Source organism: Furipterus horrens, unplaced genomic scaffold (genome assembly GCF_987537825.1).
Source record: "Furipterus horrens unplaced genomic scaffold, mFurHor1.1.pri manual_scaffold_12, whole genome shotgun sequence".
Taxonomy (NCBI): domain Eukaryota; kingdom Metazoa; phylum Chordata; class Mammalia; order Chiroptera; family Furipteridae; genus Furipterus; species Furipterus horrens.
In genome coordinates, this window is record NW_028327182.1 from 45,641,491 (window position 1) to 45,667,974 (window position 26,484).

Consider the following 26,484-nt stretch of genomic DNA (forward strand, 5'->3'; position numbering starts at 1 on the left):
ATTTTGGAAATGTTAAACTTAAGGTTTCTATGGCATGCTGTCAAGATGTACGGGAGAAAGTAGGGTGTACAGGTTTTATAACTTAACAAGTCCCTGACAACTGTTTTATGGGTGTTTATTAGGTTTGTATTTGTACCTTGATGTCTTCTTCTGGGACGAAGAAAAGGCTTGCTTACTGCTAGATACAAAAGATGGATTTTCAAAGCTCAGTGTTTCTCTCCTATAATGTGCACACTTCCATCTGGGCCCCTCTCTGGGGGGTAGGGTGGTCAGGCTGTAAGATCCATAAGGATAAAGCTGATGAAGCCAGAACAGCTCTCTGGTAGCACATGATAAAACCTCAAATGGACAGTTGCCCAAACTTACTCTGAGAAGAAGCCATCATAGTAGGGACAAGTTGACCATAATATTAAACACCGAGGTAGCACATTTTCAAGAGGACATAACCAGTTTATTCTTCATCTTTAACTCTGCAAACATATGGGTCAATTCTTAAGCCCTATCTTAAGAGTTTTATATTCTCTACCTAGGCTGTTCCAACTTATCTATTTAATAATTGGGCAACACATTTTACTGAGATATTGGATTATGAGTTAGCAAGGCTTTGCCCCTTTCTTAAAAAGTTCACTGTCCTGCCCATGCCTGGTAGCCCAGTTGGTTAGAGCATTATTCCCATATACCAAGGTTGCAGGTTTGATGCCCGGTCAGGGCACATACAAAAAACAACCAATGAATGCATCAATAAGTGGAACAAGAAATTGATGTTTCTCTCTTTCTAAAAACCAATTTAAAAAAGAATCAACCAATGGATGCATAAATAAGTAGAATAATGAATCATCGTTTCTTTCTCTCTCTCTCTTCCCCTTTCTTTCTAAAATCAATAAACACTTCACTATCCTTATTACTTCCTCCTGCTCTGCTCCAGTGGAAGGAACCTGAGAATGGAATGTTTCATTATTAGAAACACAAAATTATGAAGATTCTTTTCCATCGATCATATAAAAATTCTTTACCAATAGTTGTGATATGCTCCAAAGAATGATGTGTCTACTAGATGTTCTGGAGAAGGTGTTGCAGATGCCTAAGAGTTGCACAGTAGACAGAGAATTGGGTTGAGAAGTAAAGGAGGTTTCTAAACAAATTGTTAATAACATGCAAAGTATACAGAGGGAAAGGACTTTGGGATGGGGATCAAGAGTTTCCTCACAGAGAGCTCAATAGGATTATGAAATAGTATTCTAAGGGAAGTGGTGATAACATTGTTCACTTGACAGAGTAAAAATCATTCCAAACTAGAAAGTGCACAATAGGTGACAATTCTGCACTTGGCAGGAGAATGTACAAGATTATCTAATAGTCTTCTCTCCTACCTTTAACTGTAATTTCTGTGATTCTTAGGAGGTTTTCAATAACCAGGAACTAGATATCATGGCCTTCTTTTTTTAGACTTCTCAAAGAGTTAGCTACTTGAAGGCAGAAATTTCCCCTTTAAGAATACTTATTACATTGAGAAATGATCAAAGTAATTTGTCCATTTAGAAATGTTCTTTTTCAATAATTTATTGAGCTATAATAGTACTTTGTTGTTGTTTTGTTTTTGTCTCCCTCTACCCACCCAAGCTCCTAAGAACAAAGAATAATGGCTTCCCTAGTTTAAAAAATCCTTTCATTATTCCCTTCATTTCATTATTCCTGGGGCCTCCTTAACATTGGTGCAGTTTTCTTTTACTGCAAAGCTTCTTGAATATGTGAGTCTGTGTCTCCTGCCTTGCCATTTGAAATAGCTTTCTCTTCAGCCATGCCATGAAACTACCCTTTGAAAGATTTTCAGTGACTGCCTGTATTTTCTCAACGTTCTTAACATGTGAAACTTAACATCTTTGACATCAGTGACTTTTAAACCATCTGCCCCACTTGCTTCTGTTATATAAGAGGTCTTGGTCTTTTTCCTCTTAATTTTTTGTTTAGTCTTCACTGGTTTCTTCATTCTCTCTGCTGGCCCAGCACACATGGAGAAGGTAATTTTCTTCTCCTTATACTCTAACTTTGGTACTTGCCCAAGTTCAGTCTCCTCTTTTTCCTCCTCTCTTCCCTTAAATCAGAGTTCTTTCACTTTCATGGGTTCAACTATCATTGCACTTAACTTCTGAACTTTCTTGTCATCCCCTGATCATTGGACTTGTCTGCCTGAATTTACCACTGCTCAGTTCGAATTCAAAATGAGAGATGGCCATGAGGCAGTAGGAGAGCATACTTTAGCCTTGGATCTTCCATTAACAACTGGTCCACCTTGGGCAAGCCCTCTCCTCCCTTTTCTTCACCACTCCCTAATTACATTTTTATACACAATACAAGTCCCATATCTCTCAGAGGCATTTGTTCCAAGCTATTTGCAAGTTTCCCTTATTCCAACACAATTCCTTTGTCACTTATGTGGTAATTGATCACTTACACATTTAGACAGAACTGACTTTCACTGGTGGTTGTTTCTTCAACAAAACCAGCAACTCCATTAGGGCAGTCACAATATCTGACAAGGTGAAGTGGCATGGCCAAGTGCAACTGTGTTCTAATTCTGTCACTATCATTTATGTACTGGATAACTTCAGGCAGGACATCTTTTAACTTCCTCTATGTAAGACAGGGATAATAACCTATGCCTATTGCCCAGGGTTTCTCTGAGAACTAAATGTCATATGTGAGATGTTGCTTCTGAAAATTATAACATCTATGAATATATTTTAGCATCATTATTACCATTATTATTCACAGGACTGACTGGATACAGAACATGTCCATAATACATGCTGGTGGTACTGAACCCATGTAAGAATTATGTATAAAACCATGACTGCAATCATATAAAAATATGTATGCAAAAATATATAAGCTAACTGTATAGTGTACAAATAGTGCATACTTTATATTTTCTACATGTTCAAATAGTGCATACTTTATATTTTCTACATGTTCTATGGCAATGTTGTTATACTGCTATCCTTATAATTTAAAAAGAAATAAGAAGCTAATGACATACAGATGACTTTTTGAAGAGCTATGTGTAAGCACAGAGAGTAGCTGACTACTTCATTGAATAACACACAGAGTGCCACTCCCCCCCCCCCCCCCCCCGCCACACACACACACTAACTAGGGAGACCACCATAATGCGACTTCCCTTGTGGTCCTCCAGGGGCTGGCAGCCTTATAGCTACTAGTGCATGCAAGGTGAGTGGGACGGTGGTCAAGATCTGCATAGTAAAGACTGACCATGTCACCTCCCACTCTGCCAACACCACACCACAAGGCTTTCATTCCTTCTCTGCTTTCCTTATTCCATGGTCTTTTTTGCCATTTGCTTCTAGACCTTACTCAACTATTAGGGTCCATAAAACCTGAGTCTCTGTAGACAGACCATAGTCAAGATGCCAGTCAGATACTTCAATATCCTCCACTCAATGTTTTCTTATTTTTGTCAAAGTACCACAAGCAATCCATTAAATGACATGCGAGTCTCCAATAATCTTCAAGCTATTCTTCAATGACTAGCCAGTGACTAGCATGTAGCAGGTGCCCAGTGATTGATAAATGAAGGAGTGACCCACAAAACATGGGCTGAAATAGTAAACAAATGATGGATTTGTACACAGCACATTGGTTTTAATTGCCATTGACTTGCTGTGTACCCTAATTTCCTTACTTCTATTTGTAGAAACAGATAATCTACAGTGTGATTTTGTTCCAAAATTCTATGCCTGCTCTGTGTCCTTTTCCCTGAGTTGGAACTTCTCTTCAGAATGAGGCAGCCAACTTGGTACAGACAGTATGTGCTTATCCTGGATTTCAATGCCAATAAAAATTAGGAAGGGAAGAGGAGGTAGAGGGAGAAAAGCAATAAAAAAAAAAATAGATGAGGAAAGGATTGGTGAGAATGAGTGACTGAGTAAGCTTTAAAATTTCTTATGCTTCAAGGGAAAGTGAGAATTTGTCAATTCCCAAGAGCAAACAGGATATCAGGAATTTTCTGTGGGTAAGAAGTCCCAAGGCCCCGCTAATATCAGTTGCTGAAGCTTGGTACTGACAGTCCAGAGGGCTGTGGGCTCCCACCCACCTGTGCCATTTCCTCAGAAGCCTTTGATGTTTAGGGTCTGAATGAGAGGAGGAAAGAGGCCCAACAGGCTCCAGCCTCAGAGAGACAATTTGAAAGCAGACATGTAGGACTCCTGCCTTCAGCCAAGATTCAGCAATTCATCACAATACAACCACATTTGATATGCTAAGATGTTCCACCTCACTGGGGTTCAACTGCTGGCCACAGAGTACATGCATTATGTTCTTAGATCATTCCAAGAACTGTTTTCTAAGGTTTCCAACTGCTAAGGTTAAAATAGGTAATAGGAGAGAACTAGTTATAGGTAATAAAAAGGAGCCTTTCAAGAGACACAGGTATGGTTTAGGTGCTGGAGATATCCAGATACAGCATTTCTCCAGGTGGCCTTTTAGGTCATCCTTGGTTATTTTATTTAATAAATACTTATATAGTGCTTACTATGTGCAGGTAGTATTATAAGAACCGTACAAATATGAACTCGTTTTACCCTTATCACAGCCCTATGAGGTCAGTACTATTGCTTTCTCATTTTAAAGATGAGGAAATTGCGGCATAATGAGGCTAATGACTTGCTGAAGGTCACCCACAACCAATAAGAAGCAGACTCGGGACTTGAACCAGTGTTTTCTTGATCCAGAGTTTTAACTTCTGTGCTAGGCTGCCTCTCTTGATTGCACTCCTGGCACCCATTATCATCTTTGTCAATTGAAAGTACCTATTGAGCAAGGCTGCCTACAGTCCTGGCCATTTGGAAGCCCTCAGGGGCTCCAGGCAGGACCAATGAGCAGTGACTCCTGCACAGTAATGACTATAAAAGGGAGCAAGGCCGGAATCCAGCAGGGGCCTGGCTGAGAAGCAGTGTTGCTAGGGACGGGGCTGCCTGCCTGCTTCTGTTAGATGGTGACAGAGTTCGTTTTGTACAAGTATGACTTGTAACCATGGTCTGTGTGCAGCAGGGAAGGATTGCAAAGGCAGAGTTCTGGGAACGAAGAAGATGCAGCTCATGTGTTCTCCTGGTTTGGAAGACGTTGGTGGAGAAAAGCCGAGGTCAAAGCAGCACTCCAATGACCAAGCACGGCCCACATACAGGACCGGCGAGCAGGTGAATAGGCTCGGGCAAGGGAACCGTGCATGTGGTAATAAGGCAGCACCCTCTTAGTGGAAGGGAAAGGAAGAAAAGGGGTGGTGGTGGTGCAGAAGCCATTATAAAGGAAGACTGGATCAGTTCTGTGTGTGAAGCAGAGAAAAGGGAAGTGAGTTAAAAAAATGTAAACCAGTCTGATAACTAGCAGAATAATGATACCAGAATTAAAGATAATAAAGAATGAGAAGTACAGGCTCCAAAACTTTAGAAATATTGGATGTGAGGTCTTGGGAAGACAGCTGGAAATACAGGGCCCGAGTCAGAGGAAGGTCTGGGCTGGGAGTCACCCTGCAGCCCAGCTTCTTGTCTCTCTCTATCCTACATGGTCCCAGTGCGCACCTGTTGTCCCTGTCACTTCCAAAAGTGTCCCTGCGTGGACTTTATGTGATGACTCTACCTGTAATCATTGCCTTACATAGGAACAATGTCCTCAGTACCTAGCAGAGTCCCCTGCACATACTAAATCTGCAAATAATATTTTTTGAAAAAACTAATTGTAGACCTTTGGTAATATTTGTTGAATTACATCAGATGAATCTGTCACTACATGGAGAGGGTAGACTTCATAGGTGAAACAACTCCATAGGTGAAACTGACTGGCCTCAGAGCTTTGGTCAGTACCTTTGTCCTGTGTGGGCAGTGAAAAAAACAAAGAAATCAGTTTGGGTATTTTATGTCCTTCTGGTCCCTAAATTCATTTGTGGTTTGTCATTTTAAAGTAAAATAATTTCTTTACTATCTTAAAGAAAGTAAAAAAGTTAATTTTGAACTGGTATCTATTATTAATGCTTCCAATAAGTTTTTAATTTAAATATTAACTTTTTTGGACACCATACTATAAGCTCATAAACTTTTTCCTTTCCTTTCTTTTCCAATATTTAAGTCAATTCTTTAGTTCACTTTAATTCTTAATAATTATCTTTCTTGGGTTTCCCACTGGAAATATATATATATGTTCAATGTGGAAATTTTACAAAATATAAAATGAAAATAAAAATTAACTGAAATTCTACTACCCAGATATAAGCACTATTAACATTTAAGTATCTGCCTTTTATACAATTTACAGTTGTTCATATGGAAAAATATATCAATAAATAATACAAGAATAAACTATAAACTTACTTTTGCCACATGCTGTATTTCATATATAATCCTCCTCTCACACATGTATAATAATATGATAGATGTATACGGAGGTTCTGTCTGGAAAGTATCCAGTCATGTAATATGAAAAATAGAGATGTTTATTGAAGATACGAGATACAAGAAGTATTGTATATAGGACAATGATGCCACAGTCCCATTCAAAGTTATGACCTTCTTAAGGAAACCTGGTTGATTGGTAGTGGTTTGAATCAAGTCATTAGCAACTGCAACACAATGTTGCTTCTGCTCTGGTAGCAGAAGCTGCAGAACACAGTAGATTTTGGAATCTCCAGATCAGCTTCTAGTTCTCGCACTGCCAGTCACCAATCTTTGTGGATTGCTGCCTGTACACATTCAACATTTTCAGGTGTTCTGCTTGTTGCAGGCTTTCCAGAACATGGATCACTTTTGACAGATTCTTGACCATCTTTGAAGCATTTGTGCCACACTTTTATTTGTGCTGCACTCAGTGCACCATCCTTGAAAGCCTTCTGAATCATCTGAATAGTTTCTATGGAGAAATGTTCAAGCTAACACAAAATATGATGCAGATTCGTTGCTCTACTCACTCAGTCATTTTGAATGAGACAGCCACACAGTACATATGCTACTGTCCCCACTGACTAGTACAGTGAAGTTGTCATTGTTCACACATGAGCATTCCAGTCCACTCTCCTTGGCTGCCAGGTTACATTGTTGTCAAGCATACTGTTCTCATTATATTAACAGTGGCTGGACTTTTTCCAGACAGACCTTGGTATATATGCATGTGTATATCTGTCATATATGTGTACACACATACGTATATGTATATATTATTGTTTAGTTCCTATTTGGAAAACAGAGAAGGAAAACTCTGACTCCAAAAAACCTCTGCTGCCTTGCGGCATACCTCTTCAGGGGAAAGGCTAAGGGAGTAAACCCCGACAGAAAATCCGGAGCCGGAGTCCCTAAGGCGGTTTGACGTTGTAGTCAACACCGGCAACTCCTGCGGCGCACCTGAAGCCAAGCTGTATTGACTCCGTCTTTCCCTTGGACCCTTCAGCTGCGAAGAGAGGGGGGGTCTGCTGCATGGGCAACAGCAGACCCTCCATATCACCCTGCCCAGGCTCTGCAGCTTCAGCTTCACTGGAGAGGACACTCCAGCGACATCGCAAGATGTCGATTCAACACGGGAGGAGACAGATACCGTGTCACTCCCGAGTCGGACTGCACAGCCATTCTCGGCAGTGCAGATAGACTCTTAAGAAGCTACACCATCGTCTCTCGAGACGGACGGCTGCCGACGATGACTGATTTGGAAAAATTGGATGATCCCCACATATATTTTTAATTAGAGAACAAAGACTTTGATAAGAAAGAGTAATTTGAATTTTGTAATGTTTCCCATTAAATACTAAGAGCATCACCACTGCCTGGATCATAACTTAATTATGGTTATCACAGTTCACACCACACTTAAACTGGGGTCTTGAACTGGCAATTAAATGACTTTTTTTTTGGTATAGCTTTGTGACATTCATAGTAAATAAAAACAACCTAAAAATGAGAAAAAAAATCCTTTGTATTCCAGTAACTCCATTCATGATTTAAAGTGTAGGTTGTACTATTTTATTTTTAGTTTTACTATATGCCACTATAGATGTTACCAAATGAAAAAATACACTTGATCTCAAAAACATTTGTGTGTTTCTCATCACTATGTGAAAATGTAATCCACACTGCCATATCTATGCAAGTCCATTCCCTTTATAGCCTGGAAAGGTGCTGACATGAAAAATCTCCTCTACCAATAAAAATGGAGCAGCAAACAGAAGAAAATAAAGCGAAATAATTTTAAATGTATTTATGTGCATCCAGAATTAGTCGGTTTGATTTATCTTGTATGATACTGACTCTATTGCTGGTAAAGATTAATTGTATTATGGTGCTCTTGGCATGTTATTTTCCCAGGCCATTTCTCAATATGATGTTTCTTATTTTTCTTTGCTACAAAGCACCCACTATCATAATTTTCACCTGCTGAGTTTACATTACTAATGATAATATTAAAATTTAGAATCTTCTTGACCTTTGTAGTGGTAAATTAGGTAATAAGAATGGATGGGATACAATCTGATAAATGACAAATAGAGACATTTAATTATTATTAAAGTAAAATCAAATTTCATAAGGTTTGCTGGGCGTACTATGAGATCTTAGTAAATGTTAAATATTCCTTCCCTTCCCAACACAGAAAAATCAAATTCTCTTTCTTCACTGCCTTTTTGCACATGCCATACATGATCAATATTCTAGGAACTCAGTGTTCTGGATTACTAATGCAAAGTACCTCATGGATGTGGATTTGAGGTCCTCTGAATAAAAAAATGGTATGACTAATGATAATGATGATAATACTAATAGGCAGGTCTTACTGAGTGATTTGTAAATGCCAGGTTCTGGTACTTTTATCCCTATTTTACAGATGAAAAAATTGAGGCACAAATAACTTCCTAACATAGCTAAAAAGTAATGGTTCCAAGAGTAGGCCCCAGGCAGTCAGACTCTGTAGCTATTAGTCTATACTGACTTCAGTCTCAGGTACCTCTCAAGGAATCACAACTGTTCAATTTTGTGCATGCCCCTAATCCCACCCAAGTCTTTTTCCTTACTGAGAGGATTTTCCTCTTAGCCAATCTTTGTAGATTTTCCTCTTAGTTATATGCTGTCTCCTCAATGGCCATGTGCCCCTTGAAGACAGTGACTGGGCTGTAATCAGATGGGCTCTCAACACACTGCACCGCCCAGCAGTGGACTTGGATGAACAAGTGAGGAGTGGCTAGTTGTCAGTCCACCTATCTTCTGCATATTCTCCAAATGAGTGTGCTTTCTAATAAACCAGAGCCTTGCAATTACTAATTGTATATTTTCCTCTTTGGGTTGAACAGCAACAAAGTTGACTAAATAAGGTCTCATGACTCCTCAGTTCATTATAATTTGATTGGAATTTATTCAGCCTCCTCCACTCTCCATCAAATATTTATTGACCACCTACTATATGGTAGGCTTTGTTCTAGACAACAAAATTTAAAAATGCATAATAAGAGTCTAGAAGATGGATAGGCATGTAAAATATATTAAAATACAGTGTGACAAAAGCTATGACAAGTGTCTCAGGTGCTATAGAAGCCCAGAGCAGCACCTAATCTGGACTGGAATGGAGAGTAGGCAGCAGTTACTGAAATTGTGGTCTGCAGACTGGTTGCACTGGTATTATGTGGGAGCTTATCGGAAATGAAAATTCTCAGGCCCTAGCCCATGCCTACCCAATCTTAATCTCTAGGGTGGAGTCTAGCAATCTGTGTTTTAAAAAGCTCTCCCTTTGATTCTGTTGCTTACTAAAGTTTGAGAAGTATTGTCTTTGAAAATATAAGACTCACAGGTACACAACAATTAGGCAAGAAAATATACACCAAATTAAAATTTGTAAAATAAGAAAGTTGGATGGTGATCCCTACCACTTCCATTCTAACTTTCACAGTCTATGTGATTTATGTACACATCTTAAAGTGTGCCAGAATGAAACGTGTTGATCCGAGATTACCTGCAGATAATATATAAAAGGAAATGTTTGCATCTCTTACCTAACCAGGCCAAACAGATTCACAGAGCTGTCTGAAGCTGCTGGAAATTCTAAATCAGTTCAATCATCAATCAATAAGTATTCTAAATGTATTACAAATGTACCAGTCTACATCGGCTCACTGCTGCATTAGGTTCTCTAAGGCATACATACACATGTAATGCATCCCATAAGGCACTTAGACCTGAGTTGAAGGGATGGGCCTATCACATTAGATTGTTCAGAATGTTTGTAATGATAAATACTGTGGGAATATGGAGAAGATGGTAATTGATTTGGGCTGATCTTAGGATAAGGCCCCAAGAAACACGAATTGAGATGGGCTTAAAACATGTGGAATTTGCATTGCAGGCAGAAAGGATGACATGATAAATGGGAAGTGAAATTATCAATAAAAATTCTAATTACTTAGAATTTTTAATAAATGGTGGAGTTAGCTGAATTCGACCTATTGACTAAAGCCATTTATTCAACATAACCAGGCCAACAATTATTCTATTCTTACCGAGAGGAGCAATTTTAATATTGTTATATAAAATATTCAGGAACAGTATATAAGCTTACAGCTATGAGACATACTATGCTTATGCTCATGGGTATAAGTGTGTGTTACGTGTAGTGAGGAGGCAGGAATTACACCTACACAGTTCGGAAACTTGAGACATTGCACTTGTAGACCTTCTCATCATTCCAAGTCATCATTCTCAAAGTTGGCATGGAAAGAAACTGCCTGTGAAAATTAGATTCTGAGAGTGTCATAAACATAAGCAGCTCATCAGCATGCACTGAACAGTCTGGAAACTGCCCAGAGAAAGCCACTCTAATCTCACGGAGAAGCTGACATAATAAAGATGATGGTGATGCTGAGCATCGCAGCCACAAATCTCCCCCATGAGGCCAGTGTCAGGGTTGCGAAGTCTGAGGCAAATCAAATTTTCTTAAAACAAAAATAATCTAAAGAACATAAATTGGAAAAGAAAAACATTAAACGTTCCAAGGCTGGTGAGTCTTTTCAGGGGAACCTGCCGAGTTTTCAGAGAATGGCTACCGTAATCTGGCAAGGGACTGCTTGCAAGTTTTCCAGTGACTCTTCACATGTTTATGGGTAGGCTGCCCAGAGGCAGGGTGGCCTCTCTGGCTCTGATACCTGCACAGCTAAGGACTGCGGACACATTTCTTATGGAAAATTCTATAGTCTTCCTATAAAGAACAGAATATGGGAAAGCCTTCTCCTTTTGAGAACAATTTTCCTTTGCAGTTTTACTTTTTCTTTGCGTGAATTAGGAACATATGGAGGGGATTTACACTGAGGTGTGGTTTGTTGAAGTTCTGAAGTTTTGTGATATCTTAAGTTAGATTTAAAGGCACAAGGATGAGGAGTGCAACCTTCCTGATTGTTTGATTACAATGCCTAGTTACAGGCGGCTACAAGCTAATGAGATATCTGGCTCTGGGGTGAGCAGCTGGACTGTTTTCTGATCTTTAATCCTGGTCTCTATTTGGGCACGGTGCAGTGTGCAGGCCTGGAAGCAGGGAGGTGAAGCTGCAGTAGCAGCCAGTGAACTCGCCACTGGGGATGACTTCCACTTATCAGACCCTAGAGAGGGAAGGGAGGAAATAGAGAGAGGCATCTCCAGCAGAGCTGGGAAGACTTCTGAGGTTGAATGATTAGAACACACTTCACTTTATTGTGGGTGTTGTAGTTTCCTCCAGGTAGCCTACTAATATTTTATTTGCAGATTAACATCTGAACTTCTTGCTTTGAATTTGAGAACCTTATTTTTGGCTAAAGTTTTCATTAAGTGTGTATATTGGGGCCACCACAAACACCTTCAGTGAAGGCAGATTTCACTATTGGAGTTTGCTGGGGTGACAGGATGGTGAAGGCATTGATGCTCTGCCTGCTGATTGTATTTGGAAGTGCTGGCAGGCACCTTCCTGCTGCTGTCTTTCTTGCCTCTCACCCCCTTTTTTCTTCCTTCTCACCTACTTCTCTTATTTGTCATCTTCCTACACATTTCCTCAAAGGCATGCCACATTCCAGTGAGCTGTGTGGCAAAGTGATGGGTGAGCTGTGGCAATGAGCAGTGTGTGTCAAAATAGACAGTAACTTCCCTTTGCAGCATTTCAGAACTGTCCCAGGAAAACCAGGGAGCACTGAGCAGATAATTCTTTTTTTTTTTTTTTTTTGGTTTTTCAATTACAGTTGTCCCCTTTTCCCCTAATGAGCAGATAATTCTTGAAGAAGGCCAATGTCACAGACGGTGAGTGGACCAGGGCTGGTGCCAGCCCTGGCCAACACATTCATACCTCCCTCTGTCCTGGGCTCAGGTGTGGTGAGCAGAAACCAGGCATGTGGAAGTCACTGTAGAATGTTTAATATTCCAAACAACAACCACTACTACCACCATCTAGGAAGCCCTATGGCTCCTGAGTAAACTTACAGAACTAACGAGAGAGGCGGTTCACCTACTAAAGGTGAATCTTTGTTCCTTGCTCTTTTCTTATCTTTAATCCTGGTAATATGCCAGTAGGAACTGAAGTTTCTTTAATAAAGGAGGCTCCCAATTCCCCCCTACTGTCTTCCAGAGACACTAGAAGAAAATTCTGTTTCTGTCCACCTTTGGGTTCCTGGCTTTTTTCATAAATGCTCCTAAACTTCCTCCCTGTTCATTTTTGATCAGCATGCCAGGCAGTGCAAAGCTGTATCTCATGGGAGGCAAGGACACTGTGACTGAGCCCTTTAGTTTTATTCAACTTTAAAATTATTCCTCACACTCAAGTCATTTCTGTATGTTTATATATGCTTCTCTTGGTGGTAGTTTGGAGGTTACACATATTTTCATAGCCATGTCAGAAATAAAATCTTTTAATTAATAACTCTTCTGAATTTCAGGTATTCTCTTGAGAGGGTAGATAAACCCCATTTGGGTAGTGATGTCCTGGCTCTAAGAGCCTTGGTCTGGGATCCACACAAAAACAGGCTCCATAATCCATAGACCACCAAGAATACCAACCTGTAGTTCACAGCACAAAATCCTAAATGACGTGTCTCAGTATTGTTCTAAACTATCTGTGAAGTATAAACTATTTGTCTTTTTTTTCCAGAATGCAAATATTCTTGGGAGTTATTTTCCTTTCTTGTTAAAGAACTCAGAATCCTCTCTATGTAATACCCAGACATTATCATTGGCTGTTTATTTCATCACTTACCATGTAGGGGCTGAACTTGTTTTTTTAAAAGAAGCAATGAATCTCTCTCTCTCTCTCTCTCTCAAATCCCAATCAAGTGGAAAAGCTTCTCTATTTAAAAAAGTGCTTAAATGGTGGATGAATTAGCTAATGCATTGTAAAAGAACATTCATTGCTTACCATCCATGACAAAAAAATATTTCAAAGTCCCATGGTAGGGACTGATTAAATAAACTAGAGCACATCTGTGGCATGAAGTATTAGGCACTCATTAAAAGTCACATTAAGACTTCCAGCCAAGATGGAGGCCTAGACAGACACGCTGTATCTCCCTCCACAACTAAGGAGGAATACAACTACTGTACCTCAAAACTAGAGACAACCAGAAGTTGCAGAAAATCAAGCTGCATGAAAGTCCAACAAACAAAGATATAAAGAAGAAATACTCATCCAGACAGGTAGGAGGGGCAGAGCCAGGGTGGAGATGACGAGGTGTGGTGGCTACAGGTGTGGTGGCAATGGTAGGCTGGCAGAAAGCACAGTCATATGTTTTAAAAAGTAGGGAGGGACACCTGGGGAGCACTCCCAGCACCAGCAACAGCACAAGACCAGACCACACAGCTGACGGTCCTTGAGCCAGGGAAAATAAAGCCTCATTGCTTCTGACTGTGCAAACCAGTGGGGGTTGGGGCAGAGGAAGAAACTGCCGGTCTCTCAGCAGAGTCCGCTTGTTTAAAGAGCCCCCACAGTCCTAGAACATCCGCAGATGCACCCACTCTGGGAACGACAGCCAGGGCAACAGGTGGAGACGTGCACGTCCCATACAGAAGTGGGAGAAGTGCCTGGAAAAGGGGCGAGTGCTGAGCAAGTGGCATTGTTCCCTCTCTGACCCCTCCCCCACACAGCACCACAACGTGGTGAAACTGGTCGCCCTGTACTGAGGAATACCTAAGGCTCTGCCCCTTACAATGTAACAGGAGTGACAGCTCTGCCTAAGACATAGAGGCAAACAAACACAGGAGTCTGTCAAGATAAGGGGACAGAAGTATGGCCCAAAAGGGAGAATGGATCAAGGTTCCAGTGGGAGAACTAAATGACGAGGAGATAGCCAACCTAACTGATGGAGAGTTTAAAACACTGGTGATAAAGATTCTCACAGACTTGACAGAATGCTTAAGTATGGCAAACACATAAGGGAAGAGGCAAAGGCTATGCTAAATGAAATGAAAGAAAATCCACACAAAACCAAAGGTGAAGGGAAGAAAAGCAGGGTTCAAATCAATGATTTGGAAAATAAAGAAGAAAAAAACAGTCAACCAGTGCAGAATGAGGAAACAAGAATTGAAAAAAATGAGGAGAGGCCCATGAATCTCTGGGACAACTTTAAATGTGCCAACATCCAAACCATAGGGGTGCCAGAAGGAGAAGAAAAAGAGCAAGAAATTGAAAACTTATGTGAGAAAATAATGAAGGAAAACTTCCCAAATTTGGCAAAGGAAATAGACATACAATTCCAGGAAGCACAGAGAGTCCCAAACAAGCTAGATCCAAAAAGGACCACACCAAGACACAACATGATTAAAATTCCAAAGGTGAAAGATAAAAAGAGAACTTTAAAAGCAGCAAGAGAAAAGCAGAGAGTTACCTACAAAGGGGTGCCTATAAGACTATCAGCTGATTTCTCAAAAGGAATTTTGCAGGCAAGAAGGGACTGGCAAGAAGTATTCAATGTAATGAAAAGCAAGGACTTACAACCAAGATTATTCTATCCAGCAAAGCTATCATTTAGAATGGAAGGGCAGATAAAGTGCTTCCCAGACAAGGTGAAGCTAAAGGAGCTCATCATCACCAAGCCATTATTATATGAAATGTCAAAGGGACTTACTTAAGAAAAAGAAGATCAAAACTATGAACACTAAAATGACAACAAAGTCAGAACTATCAACAACTGAATCTAAAAAATAGAAACAACCTCCAACTAAGCAAACCAGAAAGTAACAGAATCATAGGTATGGGGATCATTTGGAGGGTTATCAGCTGGGAGGAGAAAAGGGGAGAAATGGGGATATGGTGCAGGGATTAAGAAGCATAATTGGTTGGTACAAAATAGATGGGGAAGTTAAGAATAATATAGGAAAGGGTGAAGTCAAAGATCTTATATGCATGACCCATGGACATGAACTAAAGGGTTTGGGATTGCTGGAAGGAAGGGGTGTACTGGGCAAAGGGGAGCAAAGGGGAAAAACTGGTACTACTGTAACAACATAATCGATAAAATATAATTTAAAAAAGTCATATTAAGAAAACATTTAATAACATGGGGAAATGCTCAGGACTTATTAGGAAAAATATGTAGGCTATAAAACTACCCATATGATATGCTGTAAATCTGGTAGAAATGTATATATATGCATATAGACAAAGATGAAGGAAATACAAAGAAATGGAAAGACTAATTTTTGAGTGGACAGATTGCAGATTTTTTTTTCTTTATATTTTTCTGCATTTTCCAAAGTTTTCACCAAAAGAAAATGGCATGTTTGGGATAAGAGCATTTTTGTATGTATTGGTCTGACTACTATATTAGTGAAGATTATCACTAACTTTTGGGGGGAAGTATAAGCTCTAAAATGGAAAACGTTTGTTTCAGATCTCAGCTCTAGCTACAGGTCTCCATGTGCATGTCAGACGATCTAACAGAGAGCTGAAATTTTTGTCTCCTTTTCCTGTTTTTCTTTAACCTGGCCTGGGGAAGGAAGGTATTTCCACTTCTCTAAACTCAATCTGTCATCTTTCTTAAACATGTGCTAATCTGGTTGCATGCTCCAAATCCACTAATGGCCAAGCAGGTTCTACCATCTTCTGCCCCGACACAAAGGACAAACTGTAGCCCAGCTGCGGAAACACACTGTCAGTTGGCAGGGAGGCGCTTGGTAAGGAAACTTCTCTTGAGTGTTTACTGGAAGCAAAGCTCTAACCAGGAAGCCAGCTTCTGCCTGTCCATGACAACAGCTCCCTCTCTCATCCTTCCTTGGAGCTTTGAGCCTGCTGGAAAGTGTGTGCCCTGACAGGGTCTCCTCCAGCCATCAGTCCTTCCCAAGGGTGCTGGATTGGGATGGGAGTGGGCCTTTTCAGATGAGATTATGGATTTCACAGCAGAAAACATGGTAAACCAGCTGAAAGAAGGCAGGTGGTGGGGCCAGAAGGGCATAGAGAGTGGAGTGGGGGTGGGGAAGGAAGCATCCGCAGGCAAAAGGCAATAATTTACAGGAGCTGTAACTTGAGGAAAAGCCAAGTCCTAGGTATGAGCATTTAATACGCGACCAGGGTTGTATACTGCAGGGTAAAGGAAATATTAGTCCAGGAAAAGTCTACCGTATTGATTTCAGACATCTGTACAGCAAGAGTAACAGACATGGGTCCATCCTTCCCTGAAGGAAGACATAGTGGCCTCTGACTTTCCAGTTGAGTTTTTCAGGGGTCTTATAAGCTATATACCCATACTGTACCCCACTTCCACCAGACTCTCCTCTCCATGGACCCAATACTTCCAATAAAGGTCTTGTCTCTGGAGAGTTTTTGGAAACATGCAAATAAGTTACCTCAACCCCATTATTCCCACTGTCATACTGACCAGAAGACAGGGAGACTGAGTCCTCATGGGATGAAACAGTGGACAAGTTTGGGTAGGGACAGTGAGTCAGCTTCACCTGGGGTGGGAACCACATCTCCCTGAAACCTTGCACAGCACTTGGCACATGGAAGGCTGGAGTATGACTAATACCTAACAAGTACTGATTGCATCAGCACTGGAGGCAATGCTCATGTTAACCTGAGGAGGTAGGTGTGATGATCACCTCCATTTTAGAAGTGAAAACAATGTTGGTTCAGGGGTTCAGTACATTGCCCAGAGTTGCTCAGTCACTGGCAGAGCCAGGATGGAAACCAGGCCACTTGTCACCTAGATCTGTTCTGAACCCTCACACTTCAATGAATACGTGTTGATTTGCTAAAAAAAAAAAGGATGGCAGGCTGTGTGGGAACTCAAACGGAGGGACTTGGTACAGGCCAGGGGACAGCAGGAGATGGTGAGAAGAGAGACAGCAGGGCTGGAAGAACGGTGGCACCGGCAGCCTCACACTGTAGCCTCTGCTGGGGTCATCCTGGCTGGGCCAGGTGCTCCTGTGCCCCAGTAGGGCCTGTGGGATGAGGGGCAGGAGGTCTGGATCCTCATGGTTCGGTGATCCTTACCGTCTTCTCTACTCCCCTTCTAGTGCAAGATTGGCTCTCCCAAGGGTAGGTGGCAAGCTGTTACTGGGAGGAAAGGATAGAGCCTGGGTGGTTTTTGCTCTTTGAGAATATGGTCCTATTTCCCTTTGGGGGATTTTCTTTCTCTTTCTCACCTTGTTTAATAAATCAGGATGTATTCTTAGCACATACAGTTACCTGCCTAAAGCAGAGATTTTCAACCTCTTTCATCTCATGGCACATACAAACTAATTGCTAAACTTCTGTGACACACCAAAATATGGATTTTGTCAGTCTGACAAAATATAGTTTTGATTCATTCATACTAGATGGCTATTGTTGTGTAGGCTGTTGTCATTTTTTACAATCTAAGGGAAAGAGGTCAGTGCCCCTGACTAAATGGTCAGGTATTGCATGTTTTAAAAATTGTGGCACACTGGTTGAAATTGCTGGCCTCAAGGATGAAAGCCATGTTTGAAACTGGGCATAGCACTTGGCACTTGCAGGGCTCTGGCATACACATCAGTAAAATACATGGTTAACAGTAGCTTTCTTCTGCTGTGTGCTAAACCTGAAGAATATTCTTCACACATTATTTTTTCTGTACACTCCTAACATCTTTACTCTGACAGATTTAAAGACAACTCTGAGGATTTACATTCTTATGGAGGTAGTGTGAAAAACTGAAGTCTTTTCTCTTTTGTGTTTTTATTGTGGGGTGGAAAGGGTATTTTACTTGACAGTGGTAACCTTCAGCATCACAGATTAAACCTCCTTATAGATTGCAAATAATTTCTCTAACCCTAGAGTGTGAGCCTGAATTGTGCAGATAGAGGATGTGGGGTAGTAGATTTCCTATAGCAGAAACAAGGATGGAAGAGAGAAAAGTCTTGAGAATCTCTCAGACCAAACTGTCCCATACACCACAGACTTCAGCTGCCACTTTGATTCTTCCTACTTGTTCCTACATTTCTTGTGCTTTTTCCCTTTCCCTCCACTTTTTCACCAAACATACACATATAAGGATCATAGACAGAGGGCCCTCCGGGTGGAAGGTAATCATGAAAGATGCTATATGAGGACAGATGACCTTTTCTTAATTTAAGGTTTGGTATCTGTTATGCATAACTACCAGGAAGCAGGCTAGTTATTTAGAACTTCTAGAGATTTAAAGACAGCTCAGAGGTGGAGATTTTAAAAAGTCATAGCTTTACTTTTTAGGGAAAAAAATTGGATCTGGAATAACAGAACTCTAAAGGAACTGTGATAAAAACTAGTTTTAAACTTAGGTACTCTTAAAAGGTTGAACTGTCCCTCTGTCATTAATATATCCAGTTCCAAATACGAAGAGAACCTGTTTAAAATCAGTTAAGTGCAGTCCTCTTGGAGAGCAAGACCTTTATACCTGGTAACCATTTCTAATGGTTTTGAATTAGTCTTAGAAAACTTTTCTTCTGGGCACAGGCTCCCTGAAGATCTTGTGATATGTGGACAAAGGTGGGCCTCATATGGGTGCCTCTGTTTGGAGACCTCAAGAACACCAAACAAGGTGTTAGTCAGATACTATTGTTGCTCAATAAAATGTAAAAACAATAGAAGAATTACCAAAATAGGTGTACCTAGCATTCTGTAAGCTTCACAACTCTTGAGAGAAAGGCAAAAGCGTTGTTGGTAAATTGCAAGACTCAACATATCTTTTGGTGGATCCCTCCCGGACGACTAATGGATACCAGAGGGAGGATATGCCACACTAGCGTTCCAAATGCCAAACGGTTCTGTAAATCTGAAGCTCCCTGACAGATTTCATGACACAGCTATCAATATACAGAATCCCCAGGAAACAAATATAGGAGATGCAGGCCAAGATTTATGGACATGCTAATTGCAGCATTATTTATAACAGTTAAAAAATGGGAAGTTAAATGCCTAACACATAGGCATGTGGCTCTATGATTTTGTATCTACTGTATACAGTCATTAAGAAGCATGTCTTTGAGGAACATTTGGTGACAAGAAAAACACTTATAATGAGAAATCAAAAAGGTAAAAAACTGAAGACAATATTTTTTTATCCATTTATTTATGGGTTTTTCCCTCTGGTCATATTCATGCACATGGCAGAAATGAACTAAAATAAAATATTAATAGAGGTTATCTTTGAGTAATAAACTAATTTATTTTTCTTTAGCTCTGTATTTTTCTGTAATTTTTTAGTTTCATATGAAATTTCCCTTTTTACTTTTATAATAGTACAGTTTTTAAAACCAATTATCAACTCTCACAAGAATACCCAGCTATGCCAGCCCTGATCTACTGTATAATTATTATTAATAAGTGATAATATAGTGAATCCCTGACCATAATATGTGAATAAATATACACAAAAAAATCTATGTCATAGTCACCAGCCTCTGGATTAGAGGCTTTAAACCTCATGATCTGTATTAAAATTCATCCTGTGAAAGTACTGCCTACTATATTAGATACTACTGATATTGCTGCTGGAAGAGGTCATTGATACTTGTTGAGTACATACCCTGGGCCAGGTGTTTATGTACACACTTTCACTTAACATACTTAAGGATGAGGAAGGTGAAGTTCAAATAACCTGCCATGGTCATATGGCTGTTCAGTGAGCAAAATAAATTCTCCTTAGACTACCACAGGGCTGGGAGAAACTTCAGATGACACCTAGACTTTATTTCAGACACTTAAAAATATTTTCACAGAATGTTTTGCTAGCATTCCCAATGAGTGGCCACAAAATAAATAATTTTTGATCCTTTTCTTTCATATAACACTAGTGGAGGTGCTAGAGAAATAGCCCAAAGGAGACAACATTAGAGACAAGAAAGAGGACAAGTAAATAATTCACCTACTGGAAACTGCCTGAAAAAGCAAGCAGTGGTTGTCAAACCTAGTCTAGCCCTCTGCACTGTGAGAAACACAGCTGGCAGTGATGAGGGGCAAGTGTCACTGGGCTCTACTGCTCCACAAATATCTCACCCACCCTTGCTCCCCATGCTGCTTTTTTCTTGACCTGAACCTTATCTTTCAACAAAGTCCACATCATGGATTCCAGACAAGTATTTTTTAAATCTAAAAACTTTCCTCTAGAAGGGACAAAGACCTCAAAGATGATCTCCTTTCACTTTCCCATTTAACAATAAATACCTTTCAACATTCCTCACAATAGAGCCTAAGGGCCAGATATTGTGTTAGGCCTGTCTTTACATGTATCATTTGACTCAACAGATAGATGAGTTTATAATAGTAACATCCTACTCAGATGGAACCTCACAATTCCCTAGTGCTTCCACATCCATTATCTCCTCCGCTTCTCATACTAAGCCTTGAGGAAGGGAAGACAGGTAATATCATCCACATTTTACAGATCAAGAAATTAAGCATGCTGCCACTTTTCCTGGCTACTGGATTCAACAGCAACTTCCTTGGGAGGCACAGAGAGACTGACTCTGAGGGGAGTGCACGTGAAAGTTTTGGCTGAGAATGTGGCAGCAGGTGTCCCTGGAAGGCAGGATGCTGTAGAAGAGTTGTAGGGTAAGAACAGGGGGGAATGAAATGCTGGCGGGGAAGACAGACTCTACTTAGGTCACATGTCCTATGGGAGCTCTGAATGAATGGTTTCTTTCTCTCAATTCTGTTTATTCTTCGAAGTCAAACCCAAATGCCACAGATCCGGGAAGCCATTCTTAATTATCCTGCACAAAGAAACCTCAATAGGTTTTCATGTTCTTCAGCTCATGACCACATCATGGTAAGTTTCTGAAGTAGGCACTGTCAAATGAGGAAAAGGAAGCTAGGGGGTTAAGTAACTTGTCAAGCTGACATAGTTAATAAGCAGCAAAGTTCAAATTTCAAACTATATCACGTCACAGTGGCCTCACCTTCCCATACACTTACCACATCTTGTATATTGCCCATGTGCTCTTTAACCCCTCAATTCATTTAAAAGTTCTTTGAGGACAGACAGCAAGCCTTACACTTCTTTGTAAACCAACCCCTTCCCCAGCACTTTGCAGAGCTCCATGTATACAGTAGGTTCTCAATAAGCTTCATATGTTAAATATCTATTTGGTAGGAACAGTAATTAATAATAGAGTTTTTGGTACTCTGAATGTCAAGCTATCTGCTGTATATAATTAAAACAAGAGTGAACATGAAATGTATAATTTCCCCTAGCTCTAGTTAATCAGGCATTTATTACCATGTCTGATTCTGTGTTATGTGAAAAGAATTGCTTAGTAAACATTTTCTGTGATGAGGATAATTAGACAATACAGATATCAAATATATTTTTAAAAAGATAAAATCAAAACCATAAAACATATGGAGAGACAATAATCTACATGGCATATAATATTCCACCTGAGACTAAAGAACTTCCAAGGCAAAGAGTACTTGACTAATTTGGGGCACTTCAAGAAGTCTGAGAGAGGAAGTCTAGAATGCTAACTGAGGTCTTATACCATTCTATCTGTATCAAGAAGACAGATGCATCATGTTACTGTTATGAGTCTGAAACAGAACAGTTATATTTTCTGGGAGAAAAGGTTTGCTCTGATACCTCTTCAACATAGCAATCATTTCACTACCACCTGCATTATACAAGTAAATTTAATAAAGATACATGCAATATCCAACTTATTACCCTGTTGGGTCTCATTTCATGTGTCCTCCTAACACATCATTAGTTTATAGCTTTGCAAGTATAAAGGGCTCAGACAAGTTCAGTGAGATTAGAATTTTTATGGTAGAGATTAGCTCAAGTACTTCTACATTGACATTCTGTAACCTGAGCTAACAATCTCAGTGCCTATCCATTTTATTGTCAAACCATACACAGTAATCTTAATAAGCCACCAAGAGGTATGGCTTCTGATTCCCTTTGTGCTATAAAGTGCCACATTCCCATGAGCATTCAATCCACATCAAGCAAGAGCAAATACCAGGTTTATGGTACCTACATTTGTGTCCTCATGGCTGTGGCCATTGGTCTCAACCAATTCCTTGGTACCTTTTAACTGCAAATTAAAAAAAACAAACAAACCACAAATGAATAAGCAAGCATATCTGTTAAGTGTATATTATCCTACTAACTCTGTTGCATCAGAGGTTACACTTTATAAAACTCCCAATGAGAAAAAAAAAACAGATGGAGCACATAATTCTAATGAGTTTTATAGAAACCAGTTTGAGACCAATATTTTATGAAACTTGATAGCTGGCAAAAAATAAATGGGTCTTGGTCATTATTTTTTTAATAATAAGATTAGAAAGCAATTCCATAGGCATAAAATGTACAAAAAATTGGTTCTTAAGAATAAAAAATGATTTCATTTCCTAGCTGTATTGCTATTAACTTAAACCCTGCAGTGCTTGCAGATTGCCACCAACCAGATGATGTTATACTAACCGTTACTGGTGAATTATGAATATTTTGGTTGTTCTAATGTGCTGCAGTGCTACTGCACATGTTCTTCTTGAAAACATATCTGAATGACTGACATTGTTCCTCAAGGCCTCAAAGAAGATGATTTGCTTCTTTTCATAAAGAAAGAACTGGGAAGACATCTCCTTGGTCACCGAAGCATTAGAAGAATAGCTATTTCTCAAATGAGATTTGAACAGTGAATGTTTGAAAGCACAACTCTCCTGACTCTTTCTCAGAAGGATCGAGAGTAATCAGCTACCAGGAAATTTCTGGAAACCTTTAATTGGAAATTTATCTAGTTTGACCCAAAGCAGAAATGTGGAAGCAGAGAGCAAAGGCAAAGAGTAAGTGTTGCCAGTACTTCCTCCTGGCTTACTATACTTCGGAAGCAGTATCTCCATATATATTTTTTAATGTCTAAAATAAAGAATTCATGGTAGGAATAAATGCTTAAAGCTTGAAAGAAATAAATGTGTGGATATCATCAATGTGTTTGATTGGAACATTTCTTTCCTGGCTATTCATATATATTTTTTTAATATTAAAAAAATATCAAATATTAAATATCAGTTGCATTTTAAATTATTTTTTGTTTATTTATTATAGTTGTCCCCACTTCTCCTCCCTCTGTCCACCTCCAACCAGTCCCCACCCCCTCAGGCAATCCTCACACCATTGTCCACAACCATGGGTCATTTATAAAAGCTTCATTATAATTTTTAAGGCAATCTCAAACTCTCAGAGAGAAAGCCATATGTTCTTCACACAAAGAGAGGGGCTTTGCCAAACAAATGATGACATGAAGGCATTGAGCGTGAGGCAGCTGCTTATGGACCAGTGGAGCTGGTTATGGTTCGTCCACATCACTCCACTCCCTTTTACAAAAGAAAATTCTTCCCATTGTTCTTTAGGGCTACATCATTTATGTTTTCACACATAACAAGCATAAGGGAGCATGGGCAATGTGTGATATAAATGAAAAGCACACAGTGATACAAATACCATCTATTATCAGTGGGCACAAAAGGAGTTAAGAAAAACCCTCTATGTTTTCCTATCATAAGGTTTTCTTATTGTAGGTGTTCCTCATCTTCTTCCTCTTTATCAGCGCTCTCTACTCATCCCACCTTAGGTCCTATAACTCATGCTTCTGTGAGTTGGAGTGGGGTCAGCTCAGAAGGTTTTTTTAGTTTTCAGAAGTTCAGGACTATGCTATTAAAGTGCTCCACCTTTACATGTTTATTGGCATAAACATGCCCCTTCTTTTCTTCTTCCCTTTAAATAAATTCCACTTTCCTCCTCCCTGTTCTCCTTTAACTCTGCCCTATCTTTGTTCGCTATCCGTTTGCTCTCATCCTTCCCTGTTCACCAGTATTGTCGCCCTGACCATGGGCCATGCCTCCCTCTTGCAGGTTCCCCTTGTCCTACAGCTGACGCTGCACATAAGCTTCTGCTTTGTCTTGATGGGCCAACTTCCCATTCTCCCTTTGCTGCTCTGCTCCTCCAGATGGAGTCATCCAACATTGTGTCTGAGGACACCTGCATTTGTGGACAAACTCCAGGTGTTGCAAGCTACTACCTTCGTAGAGAAGATGAAAGGCAGGAGCCAGCAGGGCCTGGAGGGACCTGCACAAACTGCATCTGAGAGAGCAGAGAACTCAGGGAAGGAGCTTGCCTTCCTGGAGGGGTGGGGCCTGCTGGTGGCAAGGCTTTGCCCCAACAACCTAGCCTTTCTTTTCAGGATTCCCATCAAGTGGCAGTCACTTTGAATAGCAAGATTCCAAGTTTTTTGAGAAGGGTATACTTTTCCCGTGTGTGTGTGTGTGTGCGCGCGTGCGCGCGCGTGTGTAAAAGCAAGACTCCAGACCCAAATAATCAGAAGCTCTAGGAGCGAGGTCATTTACTTAGGCCCTGTCTACGCAGGCACTGAAAAGGTGTTTACACATGTAGTTACTCTACACAAGCACAAAGAAAGTCTTGCAAGGCAATGCTTGTGGAGAGAGAGGGGTGTTTTTAAGTACATGTGGGCAGGTGGGTGGCTACAAGGAGATGAAAGGAATGTGTCCGCTGCACACTCCCATCTGCAAGGGTGGCTGTGGCTCTGGGAGAGGGGCTGCCAGGAAAACAACCTGGCAGGGCCCATAGCACCTCATACACTGGCTGCTGTGGGCCCACTTGGACTTAAGTGTTCTCAGTGCCTTTGCTTGAAAAGAATTCTCCCACTTAAAGATTACAGCGGATTTAAAAATGCTTCCTTCCCAGTAGTATTTCATAGGGTTTTAATGATTTTAGTTGTTAGGAATCTTCTTCACATTCCCCATTTATTATTTTTTAAGTCATGGAGCGTGAAGTGCCATGCTTCATCAGTGACTGTGTGTGTGCTTTGCTCTTTAAAAATGCACTCCACAATGAGGCTCTAGCAATAGTTTATGTAAAACATAGAATCTATGTTTATGACTAGGGTTTGGACTTCAAATCAAAACAAAGGATTGGAGTCATTTAGGGAGAAAACGTACATGTGCAAACACAGGAGTATAAACAGCAATGGTTAGAGCTATGTCTGTTTGATCAGGAGCAAATCTGTACCAAATAATGCAAAAGAGGAAAGAACAGTGACTTCTGGTCTCCTAGACAGTAGTAGGTCATTAGAATATAGTCAATAATATCTTTTAGCTCAATCTAACTTATTCAAAATCATACAGATTCAGCCTCAATCTAAGTTACTAAATATTAGTTACATAAAGATAATGATTCATTTTATAAAGCATCTTTGTCCAAAGCTATAAAAACTTATAAAGTGTCCAACACTTTCACTTTTCCCTCACAAATCACTTACACTTTTAGGAGAAAGTAACTAAAAATGTGTTTTCTCGATCCCAAACCATTAAAAAATAGAAACTTGTAAAATGACTGAGTCAGCTGACTAGGGTCACACTCTCCCACCTTCATATTTTTAAAACGGTCACTTTTGCAGTTACTTACATTATACAAATAATGTTTTCATAAGCCAGTGTAAGTTAAAAATTTAAAACAAATTTGGTTAGGGCTGGAGTTGCTATATGCGATTTTCCCCTCCAGTTTCCATTCATTTCATCGTGGGTGGCAAGCATAGGCCGGGGTAGGAAAGCAGATGCCGGCTCAGATTCCACTTGGCTGCCAGCCAGCCATCTTACTCTGCTCTACTGCAGAGCTTTCACATCCACTTCTCAATGTCAGGCCACACTTTAGTATTAAAGAAAGTCAGATGAAATGATCAGATTTACAAACTTCACATAAAAGGTTTGTTGCCCACTCTAGTTAGATAAGTATCCTGAAGCACAGGGGAAGTATCTTTTAATGTTGCTGTGAATCAATCCTTTTTTGTATGCAGGAGTACCATGGGTTATGCTATACGCGTTCTCACTGTTACAATTAAGAGGAAACTAGATGTTTGTTTGGAAATATATCTGCACTGTCAATATTTTAAACTTCATCAAAATTCTTTGGTCTTCTGGAAGAAACTTCCACACATCACTAGCGGGCTTGAGTAATCTAAATAGGTCCCTAATATAAGTGCTGGG

The 26,484-nt window shown here is 40.1% G+C and overlaps 1 protein-coding gene across 3 annotated transcripts in view; it reads right to left on the reverse strand.

Moving 5' to 3' along the window:
* The window catches only part of ENOX1 (ecto-NOX disulfide-thiol exchanger 1), a 303,179-nt gene that overhangs the window by 65,233 nt on the left and 211,462 nt on the right, over positions 1 to 26,484 (reverse strand). The window contains exons 12-13 of one of the 3 annotated variants that reach the window (XM_090258343.1): positions 22,458 to 22,514; positions 17,473 to 17,529 (exon numbers count right to left, since the gene is read on the reverse strand). The exons of 1 other annotated variant lie outside the window; for it this stretch is intronic. In XM_090258343.1, coding sequence (XP_090114469.1) covers positions 17,473 to 17,529; positions 22,458 to 22,514 — 114 coding nt within the window. The remainder of the gene's footprint in view (positions 1 to 17,472; positions 17,530 to 22,457; positions 22,515 to 26,484) is intronic. One more of the 3 variants, XM_090258345.1, reaches the window with a different exon arrangement.